At 38.6% G+C, this 27344-nt stretch overlaps 1 protein-coding gene across 1 annotated transcript in view; it reads left to right on the forward strand.

Annotated features, from left to right (window-relative positions):
• The window catches only part of Trmt61 (tRNA methyltransferase 61), a 511674-nt gene that overhangs the window by 5879 nt on the left and 478451 nt on the right, over positions 1-27344 (forward strand). The window contains exons 2-3 of the mRNA XM_067150743.2: positions 15080-15447; positions 24339-24611. Coding sequence (XP_067006844.2) covers positions 15093-15447; positions 24339-24611 — 628 coding nt within the window. The 5' untranslated portion in view covers positions 15080-15092. The remainder of the gene's footprint in view (positions 1-15079; positions 15448-24338; positions 24612-27344) is intronic.

Genomic DNA, 27344 nt, shown 5'->3' on the forward strand with positions numbered 1-27344 from the left:
GGAAATTGGGAGGAACCCATAGAAATAACCATGGGCTCTGCATACCTCCCATATGACTCAACTAATCTGCCCCCATCAGAAGAAGTTGAGAACCTAATTTGCAACGCAAGGAGGAAAGGCGAAAACCTAGTCCTTGGAGCAGATGCAAATTCACACCACATGGCATGGGGCAGCACAAACTGCAATGCAAGAGGTGAGCCTTTACCGTACTAGAGTTTATTATTGGAAATGGTAAAATGCAGGAATAGACAGAAATCCACCATGGCCTGTAGCAAAGAAAAGTAATGTAATGGTATTCTGCACAGCATGTGCGTGTTTTCAATAATAATAAAAAAAATAAATGGAACTGAGTTGATGATACTAAATCTAGGAAACAAGCCTACATATATAAATAAAACTTGTAGGGAGGTAATAGACATTACACTAAGTACTACGCATATTGCAGACTTTATTAAAGACTGTAAGGCGCTGGAGGAACCATCATTGGCGGACCACCAGCACATCCAATTTGCAATAGATGTGAGACTATGTGGGATTAAGATGTACAGAGACCCAAAAAGAACTAACTGGGACAGATACAGAGGAGTTCTAGGGAAGGCTGTACAATCCAACTAATGTGAGAGGACAGAAAGAATTGGACGAGGCAGTGGAACTATTCGAAGAGGCCATTATAGACTCATTCCATGAAAACTGTCCTCTCAAGAAAAGAAAAACACCAAAAAAGTAAGGTGTTGGAACAACAAACTAGCCAAAAAGAAGTTAGGATGTTGTATAGAATATTATCTAGAAATAGTATGTGGGACATATATCATACGAAACTCACTGAGCATAACCTAGAGATACGGAAAGCAAAAAGAAAATCTTGGAGACTGTTCTGTGAGAAAGTGGAATCACACACTGAAACAGCAAGGCTCCAGAAGGTTCTGAAAGCAATCCATGTATATCAAGTGGGGACACTGGAGAAACCAGATGGGTCATTTACTCAGGCAGGGAGGGACATGCTGGAGATACTAATGGTGTGTCACTTTCCTGAGGCTGAGGAGATGACAGAAGAAGAAACGGTTGGAACAGAGAACGGAGCTCGAAGAGCAGACTGGAACTGTGCCAACAGAATAATAAAACACAACCATGTAAAATGGGCAATCAACACGTTTCACCCTATAAAGGCTCCAGGGCCAGATGAAATACTTCCAATACTCCTACAGGAAGGATGGGAGATACTCGTCAATGCTCTGACAGACCTCTTCAGAGCTAGTCTAGCTTTAGGGTACGTGTCGAAATCATGGTCTGAAGCTAAAGCAGTATTCATACCTATGGGTACGTCCAAGATGCGTGCTGGTTGTCTGAGTCAGACAGTCGGCGCTGACTGTCTGACTCTGAGCGGCAGGTGGGATGTGGCCATTATGAAGGCTGGTTGTCAGCGCAGACAGAGGTGCCACAAAAGAAAAGATATGAAATGCAACTGATTAGTGTAGCATGGAACTAACAAGAGAACAGGCTGCAGCTCTATTGCTGCTAAGTGACAATGTTAAAACCAAGTTAAAACAAATGAGAAGTGATATACATCCAATTAATGAATTAAGATCTATTTACAGGGAGTACAAACACCTTTTTCCACAGTTACTTGCCGGCAAAAACAGATTTTTCGAATATTTCAGAATGAGTTTGGATACGTTTTACTTCATTTTGTTAAAAATTGAACACAGGTGATGTTTTTTTGCTGTTTGCTTTACGTCGCACCGACACAGATAGGTCTTATGGCGACGATGGGATAGGAAAGGCCTAGGAATGGGAAGGAAGCGGCCGTGGCCTTAATTAAGGTACAGCGCCAGCATTTGCCTGGTGTGAAAATGGGAAACCACGGAAAACCATCTTCAGGGCTGCCGACAGTGGGGTTTGAACCCACTATGTCGCAGTTACTGGATACTGGCCGCACTTAAGCGACTGCAGCTATCGATCTCGGTCAGGCGATGTTCCTATTGGAATGATCTTTAATTTGCTTATCCCATATCGGAGAATTAAGTTGAACTTTTGAAATCAAATCCTCGATATCCATCGTCAACAAAATGTCAAACACACTCAACACCAAAATCAACAGCCTGCGCGGCAGGTTGTCTGAATCCAGAATGAACTAATCATTCTGGTAAAAATCTGTGTCAGGTGCATTATGGCCAGTCCCGTTTAGCAACAAAGGATATACTTATGCTGACTCGGCGCTGACTGTCTGACTCAGAAAACCAGCGTGCATCTTGAACGTACCCTAAACCTGGAAGGGCAAACTATGCCCAAGCCAAAGCATACAGACCATCAACCTCCTTCATGCTGAAAGCAATGGAGAAAATTCTGGATAAATATATCAGAAGAACGGTTCAACTAAACTCAGCGTTACATGAAAATCAGTTTTCATATAGACCTGGCAGATCCATTGAAGTAGCACTCCACCAGTTGGTTTGTAAACTAGAGGGAAGCCTAGAATATAAAGAAATTGCACTGTCGGCATATCTAGATGTAGAAGAAGCCTTCAGCAATACAACCTATGACTCTGTGATCAAGGCATTGGGAAAGAGCAAGGTGAGTAAAACCGTCGGCAAATGGATTAAATCCATGTTAGACGGAAAGAAGGTGAAAGCAACCCTGTTTGAAGAAACGCTGACAGTTAGGGCCACCCGAGGCTGTGCTCAGGAAGGAGTTCTTGCTCCTCTGCTGTGGTACCTCGTGGTGAACAAAATCATAGCTATGCTCAACGAACATGGTTTTTATACACAAGGATATGCAGATGACCTAGTGATTGTGGTATGAGGTAAGGTGATGAGTGTTATTCAGGACCTCATGCAAAGATCACTAAACCTTGTGGAGAACTATCAGCCAACCTGAACAAGATAACTCTGGTCCCTTTTACAAGGAGGAGGAAATTAGTGGGAAAGAGATCACTGAAGCTCTCTGGGCAAGATATATATATATATGGAAGAACAGGCACTGCACCTAGGTGTAGTTTTAGATAAAAATCTAACCTGGAATCCACATGTAGAAAGGAACATAACCTGGGTCAAGAACTTGCTGTATGCATGTAAAAGAGCCGTCGGTAAGACATGGGGCCTAAGACCATCAGGGGTAATGTGGATATATACAATTATCATTAGACCGTTCATGGCCTATGCTGCAATCATCTGGTGGCAGAAAGTAAGCCAAGGAAAAATCAGTAGTAGATTGGATAGCCTACAGAGAATGGCATGCTTCATAACGGCGGCTATGACAACTACACCGACAGAAGCCGTGAATACTTTACTAGACCCCCCATCACTATGCAATTTCATAAAAGGACAGGCTAGAATGAGTTCATATAGATTGGCACAATCAGATTGCTGGAATGCACAAATACCCAATCTAGGACACTGTAAAATTAACAGAGTAATAACAGAGGAAGTTCTACACATGCCTTCTGATCATATGATACCAAGGTACAACTTTGAAAAACCGTTTGAGACCCAGATAACAAAAAAAGAAGACTGGGATATCAACAAATGGAATACTGAAAAAGAAGATATAGTGTGGTGGACTGATGGCTTAAAGATTGAGGATGGCACAGGATGGGATCAACAGGGGAAGACCTGAGAGATGAATCCAGATGAGCCTGGGCAAACACACTACAGTCTTTCAAGCGGAAGTGATAGCTATCACAACCTGTCTTGAAGAAAATCTGAAATGAACTATAGGAATAAGAACATTTTCATTTTTACGGACAGACAAGCGGCCATTAAGGCGCTAGAAGCAGTTGGGATAATATCCAGAATTGTCTGGTATTGCCATTCACTTCTCCTGAAGCTCTCAAAGTACAACATTGTCAAAATAATATGGGTACCAGGGCATGCAGGTATAGAAGGAAATGAAAAGGCAGATAAACTGGCCGGGAAAGGGGCAGAAGCACATTTTGTAGGCCCAGAGATAAAAATTCCAAGAAGACCCAATCAGATCAACCTGCAGCTTTGTGAAGGGAGCAGGTATATCTAGGTGGGAATGAAGGAAAAACATGGTAGCAAAAGATCTTAGAGGTTGACGCTAATTAGGAACTAATATTTAGAGGCCCCCTGAAGAAAAGAAGATGATATATCAAGGTAAAGACATAGATGATTTGGTTCTAGGACAAGAGGCTGTTGATGCTGATGAAATGGGAGACCCAATTTTGAGGTCAGAGTTTGACGGAGCTGTGAGAGACCTAAATAGGAACAAGGTATCTGGAATTGATGATGTTCCCTCTGAATTACTTAAGAGAAACCAGCATGGCAAGGTTATTCCATCTAGTGTGTAAGAGAAGAGATTCAAGATGGCGACTACTGTGTGTGAGTCTGTGATATCCGTAGTAGATAATGGTGTAAGATGCAGTGAAAAATGTGGCAAATGCAGAAGAGTAGTTAAAAATGGGATTCTGTGTCGTAAGTGTGATGAATGGTACCATTTTCGTTGTGCAAATATTGTAAATAGGACTGATATTGAAGAAAGTGAGTGGCTGTGTCCCGAGTGTAAACAAACTGAGAGTGAGGCAGAACAACAAGAAAGAGAGACTAACGAAACTATAATTAAGATTTTAGGAGTGCTACAAGAGAACTTATGCGCTCTGAAACATGAAAATGAAAGCTTAAAGGACAGAATAAAGAAACTGGAAGATAAAGAAAACATTGGAGAAGAAAGATCGCCGTGGACGGAAGTGACGCGTGGCCATTTTAGGCCTAATGTTAAACATATGGGAGAAACTACGTACAACTTAAAACCGGGAAAAAACTCTTTGCAGTGCCAAAATAGATTTCAGTTATTGCAGCAAGTTCCAGAAGAAGACACACCAAGTTTTCCAAATAATTTTAAATCCAGTGGAGGTAAGCTACAGAAGAAGAAAACCAACCGAAAGTCAAGATCGCCAAAGATTCATCTCTACGCAGACAGTCAAGGGCGGGGTATGGCAGAAGGCATCAAGGATGAGCTGCAGAATCCAGAGACGGAGGTTTTAGGACTAATAAAACCAGGTGCCAAAACTGAAGACGTCCTTTCAAGTTGTGATCCTGTGTTAGAGAAGGACAATTATGTGGTGATTGTGAGTGGTACAAATGACATCGCTGCAAATGAAGGTGAGGAATTAATTACGACTCTCAGAGGTAAGATTTCTAAACTACCTGACTCAAAAGTAATTGTAGTAAATGTGCCACCCAGGTTTGACCTTTTAGAGGACTCATGTGTGAACAAAGCTGTACATGATGTAAATATAAAAATCAAGAGATTAAGTAAGAGTTTTAGAAATGTCTATGTAGTAGATACTTTAGGTGTTGGCAGGCAAATGTTCACTAGACATGGGTTACATCTAAATGGTAATGGAAAAGCAACTCTCTGTAGACAAATTGCTACAATTATCAACAGAGATTTGCAAACTAATCTGTACTTAAGAAAACCCATACCACTAAACTGGCACATACAGGGAAACTTGCCAGAAAACCCAAACCCTTAAATCAAGATCTATGTACAAGGATCTGGGTTCCAGGGAAGTTCTCAACTCATGAGTCAAACGTTACCCAATTGCAACAGTCAAGTTTTAGGGAGGAAGGAGGTCTGAGATTGCTCTTGGTAAACTGTCAGAGTGTAGTAAATAAACAATTAAAATTCGGTACATTGATGGAATCTTGAGACGGATGTGGTGATAGGAGTGGAATCGTGGTTGAGAGAAGGGGTGGGTAATACAGAAGTATTTCCAGAAGGGTATACAGTCTATCGTAGAGACCGAGGAGATAAGAAAGGAGGAGGGGTATTTATTCTGGTGAAGGAAACTTATTGTTCGCATGAATGGTTTACTGATGAAAGGGATGAAATATTAGGGATAAAATTAGTTTGTGATAATATGAAGGAGGTGGGAATTATAGGAACATATAGGCCTGGAAGAGAGGAAAGAGACATGGAAATATTTGAGAAAATAATAGATTATACTCATAAAAACAATAATGATACGGTAATAATTGGGGGAGATCTAAACTTGCCTGAAGTTGAATGGAATGGAGCTGCAAGTGAAGCCCATGAACAGAAACTGGCAAATAAGTTAATTTGGGAGGGAGGATTTACACAAGTAGTACAAGAACCAACTCGTCTCAATAACTTGCTAGATGTATTCTTGGTTAAACCATGGGAAATTGTTGATAAAACTGAGGTAATTGAAGGAATAGGTGACCATAAGGCTGTAATAATGGATGTAGGACTTGTACCAAAAATGCTTAATAAGAGGGTCACAAAAGACAAGAAATTATACAGAAAAACTAAAGTTGATGAATTTGGGACTTACCTTAAATCACAATTCAGTTGTTGGATAAGTGAAGGGAATAATGTGGATACACTTTGGGCTAAATTTAAAGGAATCATTTGGGAAGGTGAGAAGAGATTTGTACCTGTTAAGAAGGGTAAAATGACCTCAGACCCTGTTTATTATACAAGGGAAATAAGAAAATTAAAAAGAAAATGTAGAATAGTAAACAGGAAAATCAAAGAAGGTAGGGAGAGTAGAGAAAGTAGAAAACAGCTAATGAGGGAACTGAATAGAGTGAAAAAGGAAGCAAAAGAGAATTATATGAATGGCATTCTTCAAGAGGGTAATGACCACAAAGGGAAATGGAAAAAGCTGTATTCATATATTAGGAATCAAAAAGGAAAAGGAATCCAAATTCCTACAATGGTGGGAGAAGGGGGTGAACACTATTTAACAGATACTGAGAAAGCAAACCTCTTTTGTAGGGAATTCCGAGATTCAGTAGAAGATTGTCAGGACTTGGAAACCGTAACAGAAGATAGAGAGGGAGAGACACGGAGGGAAACAGGAAGCTTCTCATTCACAAATGAAGATATTTTCAGAGAAATCCAACTGCTTCAGCAAGGAAAAGCAGCAGGAAGTGATCAAATTACTGGGGAGGTATTAAAGACAATGGGGTGGTATATAGTGCCTTATTTAAAATTTCTCTTTGACTATGTCATAAATAATAGTGTGATACCAAAGGAATGGAAGGAATCTATAATAATACCAATTTATAAAGGAAAGGGTGATAAAAGGAAACCAGAGAACTACAGACCAATCAGCCTGACCAGTATAGTTTGTAAAATACTGGAGAGTTTAATAGCAAAGTACATCAGAGGGATATGTGATGATAAAAATTGGTTCATGAGGAGCCAGTATGGATTTAGAAAGAAATTTTCTTGCGAGGCACAACTGGTGGGATTTCAGCAGGACATATCAGATCAGTTAGATTCAGGAGGCCAGTTAGATTGCATAGCCATAGATCTTTCCAAAGCCTTTGATAGAGTGGAACATGGAATATTATTAAAGAAATTGGAGGGAATAGGATTGGATGTAAGGGTTATACGTTGGATAAGAAGATTTCTAAATTCAAGGGTTCAGAAAGTCAAAGTAGGAAATAATATATCACAGGAAGAGAAAGTTTGGAAGGGAATTGCACAGGGTAGTATAATCGGTCCGTTACTTTTCTTAATATACGCAAATGATTTAGGGAACAATATAACATCGAAAATAAGATTGTATGCAGATGACATAATTGTTTATAGGGAGATAAATAACATTGAGGATTGTTCAGAATTACAAAGGGACCTTGACAATATCCAAGAATGGGTTGAAGAAAATAATATGAAGATTAATGGAGGCAAATCAACTGTTACAACATTTACAAACAGGAGCTTTAAAACTGAATTTGAATATACTTTGGATGAGGTAGTTATCCCAAAAGATGGCAAGTGCAAATACTTAGGTGTGAGATTTGAAAGTAATTTGCACTGGAAGGGTCATATTGATGACATTGTTGGGAAAGCATACAGATCGTTACATGTCATAATGAGACTACTTAAAGGATGCAACAAAGAATTAAAAGAAAAAAGTTACTTAAGTATGGTTCGTCCATTATTGGAATATGTAAACAGTGTTTGGGATCCTCACCAAGAATACCTAATAAAAGAACTAGATGGTGTGCAGAGGAAAGCAGCAAGGTTTGTAACAGGGGATTTCAGGAGAAAGAGTAGTGTATCAGAAATGTTAAAGGAACTTGGGTGGGAAACTTTAAGTAAGAGAAGGGAGAAAACTAGACTTATAGGATTATATAGAGCCTATACAGGAGAAGAAGCATGGGGAGATATCCGTGAGAGGCTTCGGTAGGAAAATAATTATATTGGTAGAACTGACCACAAGTACAAAATTAGAAGGAATTTTAGCAGAAGCGATTGGGGTAAATTTTCTTTCATTGGGAAGGGTATGAAGGAGTGGAACAGTTTACCAGGGGTAGTGTTTGATCCTTTTCCAAAATCTGTACAGATATTCAAGAAGACAATAAACAACAACAGAGATAATAAATTAAATGTTAGAGGGCATTCGACCAGTGCAGGATATTGTAAATAATAAATGTGTGTGATTAAATTAATTCCATCCCCTGGTCTAAGGAGTTTGGACAGCCCAAGTAGGGGACTGCCTGTAGGGGTGAAGTACAGTGGGGACTTCGAGGGCCCTGGGACCGCTACGGTAGCTGTGAAGGCCCTTCAGGAACTCTGAAAAGTGGTGGCAAAAGGGGCTCTGGTTAAGACGTAGCAGGTCGTTATGCTACTTAGGTTCCAAAATCGGTAAAATATAAATATGTAAATAAATTCAGTGTTAATTTTAATCTTATACCAGTTGTATAGTATTATTAGAAGTAATTTCACATACCGATCTGTATATGAGTTGACTATGTTTGTAAGATATTATAAGTAGAATTTTGTAAACAATATAAATTTATTAAGGATGATGTGTGTGTTTAATAGAAAAAATTATTAGCATAAATTGTATAATATTGTATTCTAGGAAAATTTTCTTCGTCTCCTGTTAATTTAAAATTTAGTGCTTGACAATAATGTATTTTAGTGTACCATTTGCCACCGAGGTAGACACCTCATTTGCAAATAAAGAGATTTTGATTTGATTTGATTTGAAGATTTATGAGACAGGAGAAGTACCATCCGATTTTCGCCAGAATGTTGTTATACCTATTCCCAAGAAAGCCGGTGCTGACAAGTGCGAAAAGAAGAATGGAAAGACAAGTTGAAGCTGAGCTGGGAGAAGATCAATGTGGCTTCAGAAGAAATGTGGGAACATGTGCAGCAATCCTGACTACATCTGATCTTAGAGGATTGAATTAAGAAGGGCAAGCCCGCGCACATGGCATTCATAGATCTGGAAAAGGCATTCGATAATGTTGATTGGGCCAAGCTATTTGGGATCAGATACCGAGAATGAAGAATTATCTACAATCTGTATAAAAATCAGTCTGCAGTGATAAGAATCGAGGGCTTTGAAAAAGAAGTAGCAATTCAGAAAGGAGTGAGGCAAGTCTGCAGTTTGTCCCCGCTCCTTTTCATTATTTACATAGAACAGGCAGTAAAGGAAATCAAAAAGGAATTTGGAAAGGGAATCACAGTCCAAGGAGAGGAAATCAAAACCCTGACATTTGCTGATGATACTGTTGTTTTGTCTGAGACGACAGAAGATTTCAAGAAGTTGCTGAATGGTATGGACGGAGTCTTGGGTAAGGAGTACAAGATGAAATTAAATAAGTCCAAAACAAAAGTAATGGAGTGGAGTCGAACGAAGTCAGGTGATGCAGGTAATATTAGATTAGGTCTTAAAGGAAGTACATGAATATTGTTACTTGGGTAGTAAAATAACTAATGATGGCAGAAGTAAGGGGGACATAAAATGCAGACTAGCACAAGCAGGGAAGAGCTTTCTTAAGAAAAGAAATCTGCTCACTTCGGACATTGATATAAGAAAAAGAGGTGTTTCTGAAGACTTTCGTGTGGAGCGTGGCATTGTATGGAAGTGAAACATGGACGATAACTAGCTCAGAAAGAAAGAGAATAGAAGTTTTTGAAATGTGGTGTTACAGAAAATGCTGAAGATGAAGTGGATAGATCGAATCACAAAAGAAGAGATACTGAATCGAATTGGTAAGAGGAGATTGATTTGGCCATATTTGACGAGAAGAAGAGAGAGAATGATAGGACACATCTTAAGACACCCAGGACTTGTTCAGTTGGTTTTTGAAGGAAGTGTAGGTGGTAAGAACGGTGAGGGTAGACCAAAGTATGAATATGACAAGCAGATTAGAGCAGATGTAGGATGCAGTAGTTACATAGAAATGAAAAGGTTAACACAGGATAGGGTGGCATGCTGCAGAGTTGCATCAACCAGTCTATGGACTGATGACTCAAACAACAACATAAAATGTATTGGGAAGGTGGATCTTTCCAGCATCTTATTTTAAATAATTGTTAATGAGATTATTGAAGGGATAATCAAATACAAAATAATCATTTATTTGGTTATTTCATTTTATTAGATTATTCAATTATTTTTCCATTCAATTCAATTCTTTTATTTTTTATTATTCATTTGAATCAATAAGGCAATCAAATTGAGAATGCTTTCAAAATAATCAAATGCAAAGTGATCAAAATGTTGTCGTCAGCTCATCAATCTCATCGCAGGGAAATTAAATTTACCTATATTTGTTCCCTTATACGTAAAATTTTTTGTAAGTGGCCAATTCACTATTCACTATCTTTTAAATTTTGGTAAATGACTTTAAAAAAATTCCAGTTTGCTAGAGTTGGCAACTGATGATGATGATGATGATGATGATGATGATGATGATAATGTTTTGTGATAGTGGTTCTTTCCCCAGCCAAGAAAATGTGTAAATGATCAATACAAATCACTACTGCTAGTCGCTTTACGTCGCACCGACGCAGATAGGTCTTATGGCGACGATGGGACAGGAAAGAGCTAGGAATGGGAAGGAAGCAGCTGTGGCCTTAATTAAGGTACAGCCCCAGCATTTGCCTGGTGTGAAAATGGGAAACCACGGAAAACCATCTTCAGGGCTGCCAACAGTGGGGTTTGAAATCCACTACTCCCGAATACTGGATACTGGCCGCACTTAAGCGACTACAGCTATCGAGCTCGGTCAATACAAATCAATAAGTGTTGAAAACAATGAAGGAAGATGTGATAGTGGCAATTACTTTTGTAAGAGGAAGTACAACTGGATAATCATTCTCTATTAACACTAATCAGAGGGAAAAATGAAAGGTGTGCAACACTTCCAAAAAAATTAAAATTAAAAAAGGTAAACAAGTACGACACTGGGCTTGAAAATGAAAGACTCCCTAGGCCTCGGAAACCTAATACCGTCATGATCGGAAAAGAACAAGAGTTGATTAATGAAGGTTGGTTAGGATATATGAAAGTAAGGAGCCTGGCACAGGTGAGTGGAAGCAATGTCTGGACTCAGCTGAGGGCCCCATGGTCACCAACCCACGCCCACTCAATCAATCAATCAATCAATCAATCAATCAATCAATCAATCAATCAATCAATCAATCAATCAATCAATCAATCACCACTGATGTGCATTTAAGGCAGTCACCTATGTGGAAGATTACCTATCAGTTGTTTATCTAGTCTTTTCTTAAATAATTTAAGAGCCCCTGGGGCCTGTTTTAGCCTCCTCTTGACAGGCAGGGGATACCATAGATGTTATTTTACCACCCCAACCCACAGGGAAAAATAATGGTTGGTAAATGAAAGAAACAGAGATGAGTATTGTTATTATTATGATCATCATCATCATCAAAGTCGCTGTGATCTTAAAGTCGATATAATTTATTTTGTTCCCTTTGACAAAAATTAAATTGTCTGCTGCTAGTTAAATTGTCAGTTGTTAGTACTGGGCCTTACTTGATCAGAAGATGGCATTTACTCAAATAAGGAACTTTAATTCATTCACTCATTTAGTTTCAACATTTGAAGATTCATTTGAAAGAGGGCATATTTGTATTTTTTGTAAGATTTCATCTATTTGCTTTTAATCGATTATACATCCGACATACTTAAAGCAAAATCTTTATTCACGACATATCCGATTATTCTATGCGAAGCAACAGAATGATAATTGAAACTCATTGGATTATTTTATTTGATTATTTAAATAATAGGGTGGAGGTTATTTGACTATAACAAATTATTATTATTATTATTATTATTATTATTATTATTATTATTATTATTATTATTATTATTACTATTTGCTTTACGTCGCACCGACACAGATGTGTCTTATGGCGACGATGGGATAGGAAAGGCCTGGGAATTGGAAGGAAGCGGCCGTGGCCTTAATTAAGGTACAGCCCCGGCATTTGCCTGGTGTGAAAATGGGAAACCATGGAAAACCATCTTCAGGGCTGCCGACAATGGGGCTCGAACCCACTGTCTCCCGATAACTGGATACTGGCCGCAATTAAGCGACTGCAGCTATCGAGCTCAGTATTATTATTATTATTATTATTATTATTATTATTATTATTATTATTATTATTTTGCTATTTGCTTTACGTCGCACCGACACAGATATGTCTTATGGCGACGATGGGATAGGAAAGGCCTAGGAATTGGAAGGAAGCGGCCGTGGCCTTATTTAAGGTAAGCCCCGGCATTTGCCTGGTGTGAAAATGGCAAACCACGGAAAACCATCTTCAGGGCTGCCGACAGTGGGGCTCGAACCCACTATCTCCCGATTACTGGATACTGGCCGCAATTAAGCGACTGCAGCTATCGAGCTCAGTATTATTATTATTATTATTATTATTATTATTATTATTATTATTATTATTATTATTATTATTATTATTAAGTGATTGTTGCTATAGCCCTAAAGATTAGTTATGTAGACATGGAGAAGAGTTAAGGATCCTAAACAAAAACAAAATGCAGGAAGGCCACTGGCCTCATTTGTGATACCCCACTGTTGCTTTCACGCCTTTCTGTCACCTTGTTTACATCTGACCTTTTGTCACTAACTCTGTTTACATTTTTAATACTCCGTTGGTGAACATTACGGAGAGTGTATTTACTATTGTATTCTCAGATGAAATTCCATGGACATTTGCCAGAAAGTTATGAACTTGGCATTGTAGCCTATTAAAATTCTGCAGTGTACTTGTTGGTGATTTTCTCAGAATTTTACAGACTTCAAAGGGGAATTGTAATTCTTTGTATGTCTTTAAGTGCCTACATGTAATGTTTATGTTGCTAAATTTCTTTCGCTTTACACATTCTGTAGCATGGAGTGTTTACTTTAAATAATTCAGTGTATTACCCATACTATTCCAACGTAATGCTAAATATTAAACTGTGTTCCTTGAATCCATTCTGTGATGCATGGAAGTATTTAAATGATAAGTCCTTATTGGGATTGCATTTTAAATACTGTTTTGAGAATTCTAGTTACTAGTTAGTAAAACTTGCTTGATTCCTAGCATGATGTACCGTGTCCTGTTGGAGATTGTGTCAAGATTTTATACTACAGTGTTTATTTATCACCACAACTGCTTCATTGGTTGCTTTCAAATTACTGTTTATAAATTTCAGAATTGTTTTGCTTTAACCGTTTGTATAGAAATAGCAGTCGCTTGTCTCATACTTCTCAATTAGCAATATTAGGCTGCATTCTATACTGATTTCATAGCCTGCAAGGAATCAGTCTGTGTAGGATATGTAATAGACCCCACAGTTTGTTTAGAAACCTCACCCACCCAGCCAGAAGGTGTTGACAGGAAAAAGAACCTTCTATATGAATCGACTATTCCTTATTCCTGGAAGGTGTTTGATATTCATCACCCTACGTTCGAGAACATCAGATAGTACATATCGTAAAAGATTCTGTCAGCATTATAGATATGAACTAAAGAAACATTATAGTAATAGGATTAATGATGGGGGGGGGGGGGGGGGTTTAAGGGTCTATACCATGATTCATTGTACATTTTTGGAAGCAGTTTAATTTAGACTTCCCACAGTTGCTAGTGTATATCACGTAACTTTTACAAGGTTTAATTTCATTACTGAGAAATCATTGTTAACCATTATAGTTAAGTATTTTAATGTAATCAGCTAATTACCATTGTGAACTGAAATCATGAATTGCATTGCTTCATTCAGCTTTGTCCATTGTAACAACTCTCAAATTGAGAGAAGTTTTTGTAAATAAAATATAACATTATCTGAACAAGTATTTTTGATTTGGATTCTTCAAGATAACAGTCCATGTTATGAAAAGTGTGGATGATTCAAGTTTTTTGATAATGAGGAAATAGAGGGTGCATTCAGTCTATGAAAATGGTGAGGATGGTTCTACCTTAAATACTTCTAGTAGTATGTAGTTTTTTTTCTCTGGTTGTTTGGAAGCACTTAATTTTATATTATGGCCCCTGTGTGTGACATCTTTAATATGGCAGCCTATGAATTTTTATGTTGATGTTAAGCTTCCAGGATTGTTAATGTTGTAATCATTAGCTGTAGAACCTACAGTTTTATGTGAAATCTGAACCACAGGGATGGACTTTTCATTTCAAAAATCCCACATACATTGCTTCATACATGAAACCACGGGTTAGCTTGTCTTTGTGAGAAGCTAGTGATTATGCCACTTTATTATTATTATTATTATTATTATTATTATTATTATTATTATTATTATTATTATTGTTCTTGTTGTCCGACTCCTTGGTTGAACGGTCAGCGTACTGGCCTTCGGTTCAGACGGTCCCGGGTTCGATTCCCGGCCGGGTCGGGGATTTTAACCTTAATTGGTTAATTCCAGTGGCACGGGGGCTGGGTGTATGTGTTGTCTTCATCATCATTTCATCCTCATCATGACGCGCAGGTCGCCTACGGGAGTCAAATAGAAAGACCTGTACCTGGCGAGCCGAACCCGTTCTGGGATATCCCGGCACTAAAAGCCATACAGCATTTCATTTCATTATCATTATTATTATTATTATTATTATTATTATTATTATTATTATTATTATTATTATTATTATTATTGCTGCACATAATTATTATACCCCTTTACTGATGTTAATGTCTGCAATTATTTTTGAGAAGAATATAAACTAATTTGTTTTTCATGGTAAATAATGTAATTAAGGAGATAGTTATATCTAAGTTCTGGTATATTTTCAGAATAAAGATCAAGATGAGTTTTGCCAAGTACAAAGAAATAATTGAATTGGGTGATACTATCATCCTTTACTTGAATGTGAACAGCATGCATGCTATTGAAGTGAGACCACAGATCAAGAACAAGAAAGATGAAATGGTGGAGAACGTCTTCCAAACATCGTATGGTGCCCTGAAAGTGAAGTCCCTTATAGGAAAAGCATTTGGCAGTAAAGTAGCCTTGTCACGAGGTTGGGCATATGTTTTACACCCTACTCCTGAACTCTGGACATTAACTCTGCCTCACAGAACTCAGATTATCTATACTCCAGACATAAGCATGATTCTATTCCAACTTGAACTTGGACCTGGCTGTGTTGTGGTTGAGTCTGGTGAGTTAAATATTGTAACATTGTGCTCAAATTGATTAATACATTGTAGACAGTTTTGTTGGTGTTAATTGTTTGGAAAATATCTTCAGAAACTTTTACAATGCATTTCATTTAGGAAAGACATTGCAAAAGAAATGAATGCATCCAGCTGACTTGTATGATGATTGAAGTATGAATGAGAAAAATGTTTTGCTACTTATAGGTTTATACTACAATTTGTTGTTTTTATTATTACTATTGTAATTTCTATAATTTGTTATCTTCATTTATATTGACATTTTATACATTCTATTCTTGGTGTAGCAGTAAGATACGGCCAAACATTTGGGACACATTCCTCGCACGTAGAAGGAGAAAATACATATGTTTTTCATGTGAGGAATGTCGTGAAAATTTAGCCTTACCTTATTGTTACATGTTGTATGTAATGGTTTATAACTGTTTATATTATTACTATCTCCATTTTTGCTATTAGCACTACTGTATTATTTAGTTTTCTCATGGTTTTATTATTACTAAAATATAATTTTATAATTTAATGTTATACATCATAAATTCAGTGGTTAAGTATAAGAGAGGGCCTAGATCTCTAACTACCATGAATGTGTCTAAAGTGGGAACAGCTTTGGCCTCTGGAGTGCGGGAATCAGGTTGTCAAGTTCATGTAGAAGTTCACTGTCTATCTTCTACTGGACCTGTAAAAAGAGCAGACATTATTGCGATTCGTGGGTTAGTTGCATCAAGCTGTGGTGGTAGATTCAACATTAAACAAGCCAGTATGGTTTATGCTGAAATAAAGGGCATCTCTGAACTGTGCATCCCATATCCTGTATCTAAGTGAACACTACAACATCTGTACTGACAGATGGTCTGTAATAGGCTTGTTGTTCATTGTCAGAGGCAGTGCAACCAAGTATTTATGGAGTCTCTGGAAGGTGTTTGGTATTCATCACTCTATGTTAGAGAACATCATAGTAAATATCGTAAAAGATTCTTGTCAGCATTATAGATATTCACGTCTATCACACGTACAGCACCGTATACCTTCAGCAGGAAGCATCAGTTTCAAAAATATATAGAAAATTTCAGAGGTGAGTTTAAACTTCTAGTGTACATTACAAAGAAATGGGATTGGAATGCGTCTGACTAGTGACACACATGGCAAAAATAAACCAACATTTATTAATATAGAAGCAATGAAATCAACAGCACAAACACAATGAGCTTTTCTTGATGTAGGATCAAATTATCCAACATCCTTTGATCTTTAAAAACACTCAAAAATTTACCATCTCTAATAATGAAATCTTTATTTGTCGACTACATCTTCACTTCCCTTTGATGCTGTTACACTTGTGGTTAGGATAAACTGAAATTAAAAAATGAATTGAACTAATTCATTCCTAATTTAGAGTATCAAATTAGTCAAAAGTTATCATCCTAACTGGACCTTTGAATTACTTACATGAGTTTAAAATAAATAAAACATCTCATGAACTGAATTAATTTCAAAATTGCTTCAAAGTTTACCAAGAAATCTTCACAAATACATATTTACATACACAAATTAAAATGTAGCTTCTACCGAAGTCCCAGTCTCAGTATGAAAGCTGGTGAGGTATGTGTGATGCTGAGTAATGACATTCAGAACACAACCAGTGCATCTAATTGTTATGAAAGGTGTTGCTCATAGGGTCAGTCCTGCTGCAATAGCATTTTTGGCCCAGTGAGGAAAGAAATGGCAAACTACCCACTCTTCATCTTTCCTAGTAGGCTTCATTTTGGTGCCATCATCAGTTGTTGCGGTTTTCTCATAATCACATAACCTTTGGTGGTGTTATTTGAGGATCCAACCAGCCTCTGGGCAGATGTCCTAACAGACAGAATCTAAGTTGTCAATTCCTTCACCTCTCTTTTCTCTAATTTCTTAATTATTGACTAACAAAATCTATGAATTCCTTACCAATTCTTCTCTAATGCCTACCTTAAATCTTATTGTTGTTTAAGTCATTAGACCATAGACTGGTTTGATGCAGCTCTCCATTACACTGTATCCTGTGGTAATCTTTTCGTTTATATGTAACTAATACATCGTACATCTGCTCCAATCTGCTTGTCATATTCATACCTGGGTCTACCCCTACTGTTCTTGTTGCTGACACTTCCCTCAAAAAACCAACTTAATAAGTCTTGGGCGTTTAAGATGTATCCTATCATTTCATTGGTTTGTCTGCCCTCTGAGAATATGCTAGTTCCTATTTAATTTAAAATAATTCCTACTTTTGATTTTTAATAATCAGAAAATATTAAAGGCTACTTTTCACAACATAAGAAATTATAAATTCAGCGGTGACACTGATCTTCCCTCGTGACAGAACAGGAGAAGATTAAACAATAGAGACACATCCCCTATGGTGCAAAATGACATTGAATGTACAACCAAATATCGCACATCCCTCACACAATTGTACGAAGGAGGCACACGATCACTATGTTCTGATTAAGACATTCAGTAGCCTCAGATATTTTTAATGTTGATATTTAAACTAGCCTACGACTTCATTTAATCTTGTTGCGATTTACAAACTTCATTTAATCTGTTGAAGACCTTAACGTAGTGAACATTTCTGAAAATTAGACATCCTCTTAAAAAGGTTTGTAATCAGATAAGCTGAGAATCACTTTATGACACTATTAAATTTCATCAATGTAGTTTTATGTACTATACTACCATTCTGGGAGAATGCACATCCTGAATACTTGAAATGATCTACCTGTTCCTGTTTTGTACTCCTGACATGACTTGCAATTCTCCTAGGTTTCTTCCCTACTGATACCACTTTAGTCTCGGAAATGTTAATATTCATAGTATACTCGCTGCACCTATTTTCATGTTCTGAGATATTAGATTGCAAATTTCCTGCATAGTCTGCCATAAAGACGAAGTCGTTGACATAGCCCAAACTGCTTACTGCATTACAGCATCATCATCATCATCATCATCATCATCATCGGTTTGCCCTTCCAGGAAGCCGGATAGGGTGTTTGAAAATGAGCGTCTTCCAAACTTGACTATTCAAAAAGATTTTGTTGTCCATGACAGATTCCCAATTCCATCCTCTTCTCTCCCCATCTTCCCTCAGTTGGTCCATCCATCTTCTTTTTGGTCTTCCAGCTGGTCTTCTTCCTGTTATTCTCTTTTCCAAATCAGCATATGGAAACCTTATGCTATTCATTCATTTAACATTACAAACCATTAAAGTCTAGATGACCGAAGTCTTTCCTCCATAGATTCATTTAGACCTAGGTTAGATCGGATCTCATCATTTTTCACGTGTTCAAGTCATTTCTTTTGGAGGGCAGTTCTAAGGAATTTCATTTCACAGGCTTGAAAATACTACTACAATCCTTTGATGTTAGTGTGCAGGTTTCCAGAGAATATGTTAGGATGGGAATGAAATATGACTTGTACAGGATCATTTTTGTTCTTTGTGGGACCTTCTCATCCCATAGTAGGTGTTTAACGAGACTGTGAAAATTAGAGCCTTTGGATACTCTGTTTGTTATTTCTATTTCAGCTCTATTATTCCTAGCCATTACGCTTCCTAAATATCTGAATTGGTGTACTACTTCAACTTGGTGGTCCTGTATTTTTATGTTGCATTCTGTATTATGTCTGCTGATTTTCAATGCTACTGTTTTTGATGGGTTCAGTTTCATTCCATAATCATCAAACTTCTTACACCTTACATTCAGATTATTTTGCACTCCCTCCTCTGTTTCATTCCATATTGCCACATCATCTGCAAACACCAGAGCCTGAAGATCTTTATGACCTTTTCCTTTTCGTTCCTTTAAAATGGTATCCGTAACTGCTATGAATAGAAGAGGTGATAAGGCACTTCCCTGTTGTACTCCTTTGGTTGTATTGAACCATTCAGAGTGACCATCTCCCATACTGACACAACTTTTGCAATTAGTATATAGCATTTGGATCTTGCTAATCTTCCTCATCATCATCATCATCATCATCATCATCCTAAACCATCTCCAGTTTCCCGGGTGTGGTATATGAGCCTCCTCCATCTCATCTTGTCCTTGTATCATTCTTCCTTCACCAACTTGTCCCAATCATGACCTCTCAGCAGTACATCACTCTTAACTAAATCTATCCATTTCCTTCGTGGCCTTCCCACGGGTCGTCTTCCTTCTACCTTTCTGTCAAATTCCTTCCTTGCAGTTCTGTTTACTGACGTCCTCTTCATGTGACCAAACCACTTCAGTCTTGATATCTGAATCTTATTGAGGAGAGAATCATTTATTCCTACTGCTTCTCTAATTTTCTCATTCCTAATCTTGTCTTTCCTGGTTTTCTGGATCATAGTGCGTAGGAATTTCATTTCATCTGCCTGAAGTTTGAAGTTTGGAATTATCTCTATTGGTCAGTGTTGTGGTTTCGAGACTGTATGTAAGAATTGGTGTATAATAGGACTTGTACAATGTCATTTTTGTTTTCATGGGTATTTGCTCATCCCACAGCAGGTGTCTTACCTGGTGGTAAAATTGTGTTGCCTTATTGATTCGATTGTTCACCTCATGTTTTGCTAGGTTGTCATTTGATATAACGCTACCCAAGTATTTGAAAACTGGAACGCTGTCCAGTTGAGCTTCATTTAACATGACTATTGGTTCTGCTCCTTCCCCATATACTTTCATCACCACTGTCTTGGTCTTGCTGATGTTTAAACCATATTTGTTAAACTCCTAATTCCAGCTTTGTATTCTCTCTCCCAATCCCTCTTCTGAATCACTCCAGATCGCAACATCATCTGCAAATGTGAAGGCTTTGATATCTCCATGTTCTTTCCTTTTAATAGATTTCATTACTACATCCATTACAATAATAAATAGAAGTGGTGACAATGAGCTGCCCTGCTGCACTCCTCTCTTTGTTTCAAACCAGTCCGATAAACCACATCCTACTTGAATACAGCTTCTGTTCCCACTATACAACATTTTCACTTTGTCTATGAGGCTTTCTCGCACTTGAAGTTCTTTCATGCATTGCCAAATTCTTTCCCTTGGTACACTATCGTATGCTTTCTCAATGTCCAAAAATATTAGAAATAAAGGCTTGTTCTTCTCCCAATATTTTTCCATTAGCATCCTAATTGCAAATATAAGGTCTGTAGTTGACCTTCCTGGTCTGAAACCATACTGCTCTTCTTCCAAAATTGGTTCAGCAATATCTCTGATTCTGGTCTGTATTATTTTTTCCAATATTTTCAGGACATGAGACAGTAGTGTGATACATTTTCATCGGCTTCCTTTCTTGAACAGAGGTACTTTTCCAAATAGTTGATCTAGGAACATTATCATATGCCATTTCAAGGTCCATAAACACAATAATTAGGTCCTTTCCTCTTTCCCATTGTTTTTCTGCCAATATCCTCAAAACAAATATCAGATCTGTTGTGCTTCTTCCAGCCCTAAAGCCATGTTGCTCCTCTTCTAAGATAGGCTCTAGTATATCCCTTACTCTGGCTTCAATGATCTTCTCCATAATTTTAAGGCCGCGTGATAAGAGGGTAATGCCTCTGTAATTTTCTTAAAGATAGGAACTATCACCCCTTTTGTCCAATCTTCAGGTATTTTGTTATCCATCCATATTGTTCTGAGAACTCTGTACAGCCACCGTATTCCTGGTGGACCAACAGCTTTAATCATGTCAGCTGTAACTTCATCAGCTCCTGCTAACTTACCACTTCTCATCCTATGGGGCGCTTGCTCTACTTCTGTCCATGTAATTGGGATATCTTCCTCTATTCTGTCCTACATCCTCAACAGAGATCTCATTAGGGCCATTTAGGAGCTTGTCAAAATACTGTCCCATTGTATCCGTGATATCTTTCATATTGTGAACTATATTCCCATCTGCTGCCTCCAGAGCTGTAATTGCTTCTTTATCTGATCTTTTACTTTTTACTATTCCATATATCATTTTCATATTCCCTTTACTGCCTTCTTCCAGTTTAGTTGTAAATTGCCGGGCTGAGTGGCTCAGACGGTTAAGGCGCTGGCCTTCTAACCCCAACTTGGCAGGTTCGATCCTGGCTCAGTCCGGTGGTATTTGAAGGTGCTCAAATAAGACAGCCTCGTGTTGGTAGATTTACTGGCACGTAAAGGAACTCCTGCGGGACTAAATTCCGCCACCTCGGCGTCTCCGAAGACCGTAAAAGTAGTTAGTGGGACGTAAAGCAAATAACATTATTATTAGTTGTAAATTCTTCCCAACTTTTCTCTTTTTCTTCCTGTACAATTCTCTTGACTTCCAACTTCCTGTATCTATATTCTTTTGCCATCTCTTCCAATTTATTGTTGTCTATTCAGTCGCTGTTGATTCTTCAGTCAGACTTACTGCATTACAATCTAACCGAATCCCTTCTTGCCACTTTATACACTATGTGATCAAAAGTATCCGGACACCTGGCTGAACATGACGTATAAGTTCGTGGCGCCCTCCATCAGTAATGCTGGAATTCAATATGGCGTTGGCCCACCCTTATCCTTGATGACAGCTTCCACTCTCGCAGGCATATGTTCAATCAGGTACTTGAAGGTTGCTTGGGGAATGGCAGCCCATTCTTCACGGAGCGCTGCACTGAGGAGAGGTAGTGATGTCGGTCGGTGAGGCCTGGCACGAAGTCGGCATTCCAAAACATCCCAAAGGTGTTCTATAGGATTCAGGTTGGGACTCTGTGCAGGCCGGTCCATGACAGGGATATTATTGTCGTGTAACCACTCCGCCATAGGTCGTGCATTATGAACAGTTGCTCGATCATGTTGAAAGATGCAATCACCATCCCCGAAGTGCTCTTCAACAGTGGGAAGCAAGAAGGTGCTTAAAACATCAATGTAGGTCTGTGCTGTGATAGTGCCACGCAAAACAAGGGGTGCAAGCTCCTTCCATGAAAAGCACGACCACACCATAACACCACGGCCTCCGAATTTTACTGTTGGTACTACACACGCTGGCAGATGACGTTCACCGGGCATTCGCCATACCCACACCCTGCCATCGGATCGCCACATTGTGTACCGTGATTCGTCACTCCACACAATGTTTTTCCACTGTTCAATCGTCCAATGTTTACGCTCTTTATACCAAGCTAGGCGTCGTTTGGCATTGACCTGCATGATGTGTGGCTTATGGGCAGCCGTTCGACCATGAAATCCAAGTTTTCTCACCTCCTACCGAACTCTCATAGTACTTGGAGTGGATCCTGATGCAGTTTGGAATTCCTGTGTGATGGTCTGGATAGATGCCTGCCTAATACACTTTACGACCCTCTTCAAATGTCGGCAGTCTCTGTCAGTCAACAGACGAGGTCGGCCTGTGCACTTTCATGCTGTACGTGTCCCTTCACATTTCCACTTCACTATCACATCAGAAACATTGGACCTAGGGATGTTTAGGAGTGTGGAAATCTCGCGTACAGACTTCTGACACAAGTGACACCCAATCACCTGACCACGTTCAAAGTCCGTGATTTCCGCGGAGCGCCCCATTCTGCTCTCTCACGATGTCTAATGACTACTGAGGTCGCTGCGATGGAGTACCTGGCAGTAGGTGGCAGCACATTGCACCTAAGATGAAAAACGTATGTTTTGGGGGGTGTCCGGATACTTTTGATCACATAGTGTACCTTTCAGTAAATGATCCATGTAAACTATGAATAATAAAGATGAAAGATTACAGCCTGGTGTAACCCCTGTAACTTCTCTGAACCAAGAACTCATTCTACCATCAATTGTCACTGTAGACAAATTGACAACATAAATGCCATGGATTGCCTGTAACAACTTACCCCATTCTCATAGTTCCTCAAGTATGGCTAACATGTTTCCCTTTGGTCCTCTTTTACAATTTACTTTATGTCACACCTGCACAGATAGTGCTTGTGGCAGCGATGGGGGTAAGAAAGGGCTAGGAATGGGAAGGAAGTGACCGTGGCCTTTTCCAGGGTACAGCCCCTACATTGCCTGGTGTGAAAATGGGAAATCACGGCAAACCATCTTCAGGGCTGCCGACAGTGGGATTTGAACCCACTGTGACAGACCAATTGTAATTATTTCTTAATGAAAGAAGTATTTTTTGAGCAAATGTTGACTTTGAGAAGTTGTAGTGTTTCAGTGCAATAGCTCATCTAATATTACATTTTGTCTTTTCATACAATATGACAAGAGTAAATTGTATATATTCAATCTCTGATTGTAGGTACTGGCAGTGGTTCTTTGTCATGCAAGCTGATAGCTATGTGACTCAAACTGTGCAACCTCTTGCTCGGTAGGAAGGAAGTGTCCATGGCCTTGATTAAGGTACAGCACCAGCATTTGCTTGGTGTGAAAATGGGAAACCTCATAAAACCATTTTCAGGGCTGCCGACAGTGGGATTCAAACCTACTATCTCTTGAATACAAGCTCACAACTATGTGACCCAAACTGCACAGCCACTAGCTTGGTTAAAAGAATTATGCGCTGAAGAAGCCTTTTGAATGATATAAAACATGTCTGCTTAGGTAATATTTATTAGTACTGGTTGGCTGTTATAACATTATCCTTTATCTAAGGTTATTTAATCAATGCAGTTAAATATGTTTTCCATTTTCATTATATATTTCTTTGTAAAATGTTAAGGGATGAAACAAGAGTTGATTAATACTGTGACAGACCAATTGTAATTATTTCTTAATGAAAGAAGTATTTTTTGAGCAAATGTTGACTTTGAGACATTTATAGTGTTTCAGTGCAATAGCTCATCTAATATTACGTTTTGTCTTTTCATACAATATGACAAGAGTAAATTGTATAATTCAATCTCTGATTGTAGGTACTGGCAGTGGTTCTTTGTCACATGCGCTAATCCGTGCTGTAAAGCCTCGTGGTCATCTATACACTTTTGACTTCCATGCCCATCGTGTGGCTGTGGCAACTGAGGAGTTTGCTCGACATGATCTAGCAGACTATGTCACTGTTCAGCAGAGAGATGTGTGTCGCGATGGCTTTGGATCTGATCTGAATGGCAAGGCTGATGCTGTCTTTCTGGACTTACCGCATCCATGGGAAGCTGTGCCCTATGCAGCTGCCGCGATCAAGGACTCAGGTAGGACTTATATTGACCAACTCTTGAAATGCTAGGAATATGATATATTATCATAGAATATATGCCGAGGGTGATGGGAAAACAGATTGCCCGCAGTCCATTACTAGACTCACTAGTAAGCCATAGCAGTGCAGGCAGGTGTTCAGTTTCATTACAGTAGGCCTAATGTTTACAAGAAGAATCTACGTCCACCTTTTTCTGAATGACGTGGTTATGTATTGTTTTGAAGGCATTGCAGTGCCACAGAAACAATGCAGAAATCTGCAAATGGTTCTGTTATACCTTTCATCAAAGCAGCTGTTGAAAATGATGTCCATCATTCTTGACACAAATGTTACATCTGTTACATTGGTGTAAAAAATTTCAGAACATTTGTGTCTCCACCTCGAAAATGTCACTATCAGTCATTTGATTTCATTCTCCAGGGCTTCAAGAGTATGTTCTTGTACACTTTCTGTTTTGAAGTTCCCCAGAAGTAAAAGTCACTGCCATTTAAATCAGGAGAATGAGGGGGGCGAAGTCCACAAGTAATTATTCGCTCATTGCTCTTTTAGTTAAAAAATAATAATTTTGTTTTACATTGCACTGACACAGATAGGTCTTATGGCATCGATGATATAGGAAAGGACTAGGAATGGGAAGGAAGCAATCATGGCCTTAATTAAGCTATAGCCCCAACACATGCCTGGTGTGAAAATGGAAAACCATGGAAAACCCTTTTCAGGGCTGCCAACGGTGGGGTTCAAACAACCCACTATCTCCCGAATGCAAGCTGTCAGCTACATAACTCAAAATGCGTAGCCACTTGCTCAGTACTCTCTAATTTAAAACAGACCCCAAATCTTGCCATTTCCTGAATAATTTGGTTATGTATTGTCTCAAAGGCATTGCAGAGCCACAAAAACAACGTAGAAATTTGTGAATGGTTCATATGATTTCCTCTTCAGGAGAAATGTCTCAGCTAGAATTCTCTGTTGCCCATTACCATACATTACCATACTGATAGCTAATACAAATAATGTTCAACAACAAGAGTAGAATTCAACACTGATAATGCTAATACCATGCACTCAACATTAACTCCACTCGTAAACTAAGTATTCATTCTGTGTGCTAACTGCTTACCATGCTCATTGCATTGCCTGACAGTGCACTCTATTCTCACCACTTGGGAACAAAGCAACAATTTCTCCTGTCCACCTGTTCAGCAGCACCAGCTAGTGTCAGTAACATTTTGCTGTCTCTCCCTGCATAATGTAACACCATCTTAGTATGATTGCAAATTAAGCTTATTGCATCCAAAGGTGTATGGAAAGCAAATGAGCAGAAAAAGTATTTCGTGTACTGGGTTCTTTTGCCCTACATTGTGAGTATGAACTTGACACTGTCTCAAATTTGTAGGTTCAGATGTCTTGTTTCAAGATGTTCAAGTTCTTACCCATTAAAAGCATAATCAATCTTGGATTATATGGAGGAAGAAACTGAAATAACCACAAAATCACATTAATTTCAACACAGATCCTGGCTATCTAGTGAAAAATACCTGGTTGCCAGCCATTAAAGATAATAATAGGTAGTCCCATTTTCCTTCATTTTTTTCCACTTCTGATTTATACTTATCACTTCATTCCCACCTTGATTTTAATTTTCCCCCCTTTTTTCATCTGATTTTCATTGCTTTTGATGTTATTTTTCATTAAATCCACCCTTTTTGTGTTAATGTTTTAATCTCTCTCTCTCTCTCTTTTTTTTTTAAATTTTTATTTGCATTTAACTCTATTTGCCTAACTCACTGCCAAGGAAACATCAAATTTCTGCACACGTGTGACAACATGTTCTTCTTGTATATAATAGTGCTTAATTAAGATCTTGAGGAGAATACTGGGACCCATAAGAAAAGAGGCAGGCACTTACAGAATTTGCCACAACAATGAGCTCTACAAACATCAGGAAGACATTGTTACTTGTATAAGAAAAAGGTGCCTGGTTTTCTATGGGCACCTAAACTGCATGAACCCCTGCAGACTTATCAATAGGATCTCCGCTGTGGCAGGTAGAGGGAAGGCATCCAGGAACAAGTGGATCTCTTCGGTCAAGTCGGATGTGGAACAACTGGGGATCCTTCACGAGTCCATACATGACTGCCCACAGTTTCGGCAAGCCATTCAGTGGGGAATATTTCCAATGTCACTTACGAGTAGGAAGAAGACAGGGACCAGCAGACTTATATGGACAGAGGAAGTAAAGCTGGCTCATAGCCAGAAAATGAAAGAGTACTGGAAGAGGAGAAAACAGGAGACCCAAGTGATGAGAAGATACGAGCCCTGTGGTCCTTAGAAGGCCCAAACGACAAAGAAGAAGTGCTTAATTAAGCATCTGGTGATGAATGAGGGTACCTTTTCATTGTTAGAGCAATAGTAACATTTAATTTAAACTCTTTAGCATAGTTAAAATATCATAGTTATGGTTTACTTCTGAGAAAGTGAGGCAAGGTCTGAGCCTGCTTCATACAGCAGACATCAAAAGGCTATCATATTTAGCATAGGGGGCAAAGAAAACATGAATCAAAACATAAAACATCATCATCATAATCATTAGCTAATTGCTTCATCTTGTGCTTGTTTCACATTGGTGCAATTTCTGTGATTTGGCACACTGATATCCGTTTGGTTCTTTCCAGTGCATCATCAGGATCTCGATGAGCAAAGTTGATTTCTTGACATAGAAATGATT

The sequence above is a fragment of the Anabrus simplex genome, chromosome 1 (genome assembly GCF_040414725.1).
Source record: "Anabrus simplex isolate iqAnaSimp1 chromosome 1, ASM4041472v1, whole genome shotgun sequence".
NCBI classification, from domain to species: Eukaryota; Metazoa; Arthropoda; class Insecta; order Orthoptera; family Tettigoniidae; genus Anabrus; species Anabrus simplex.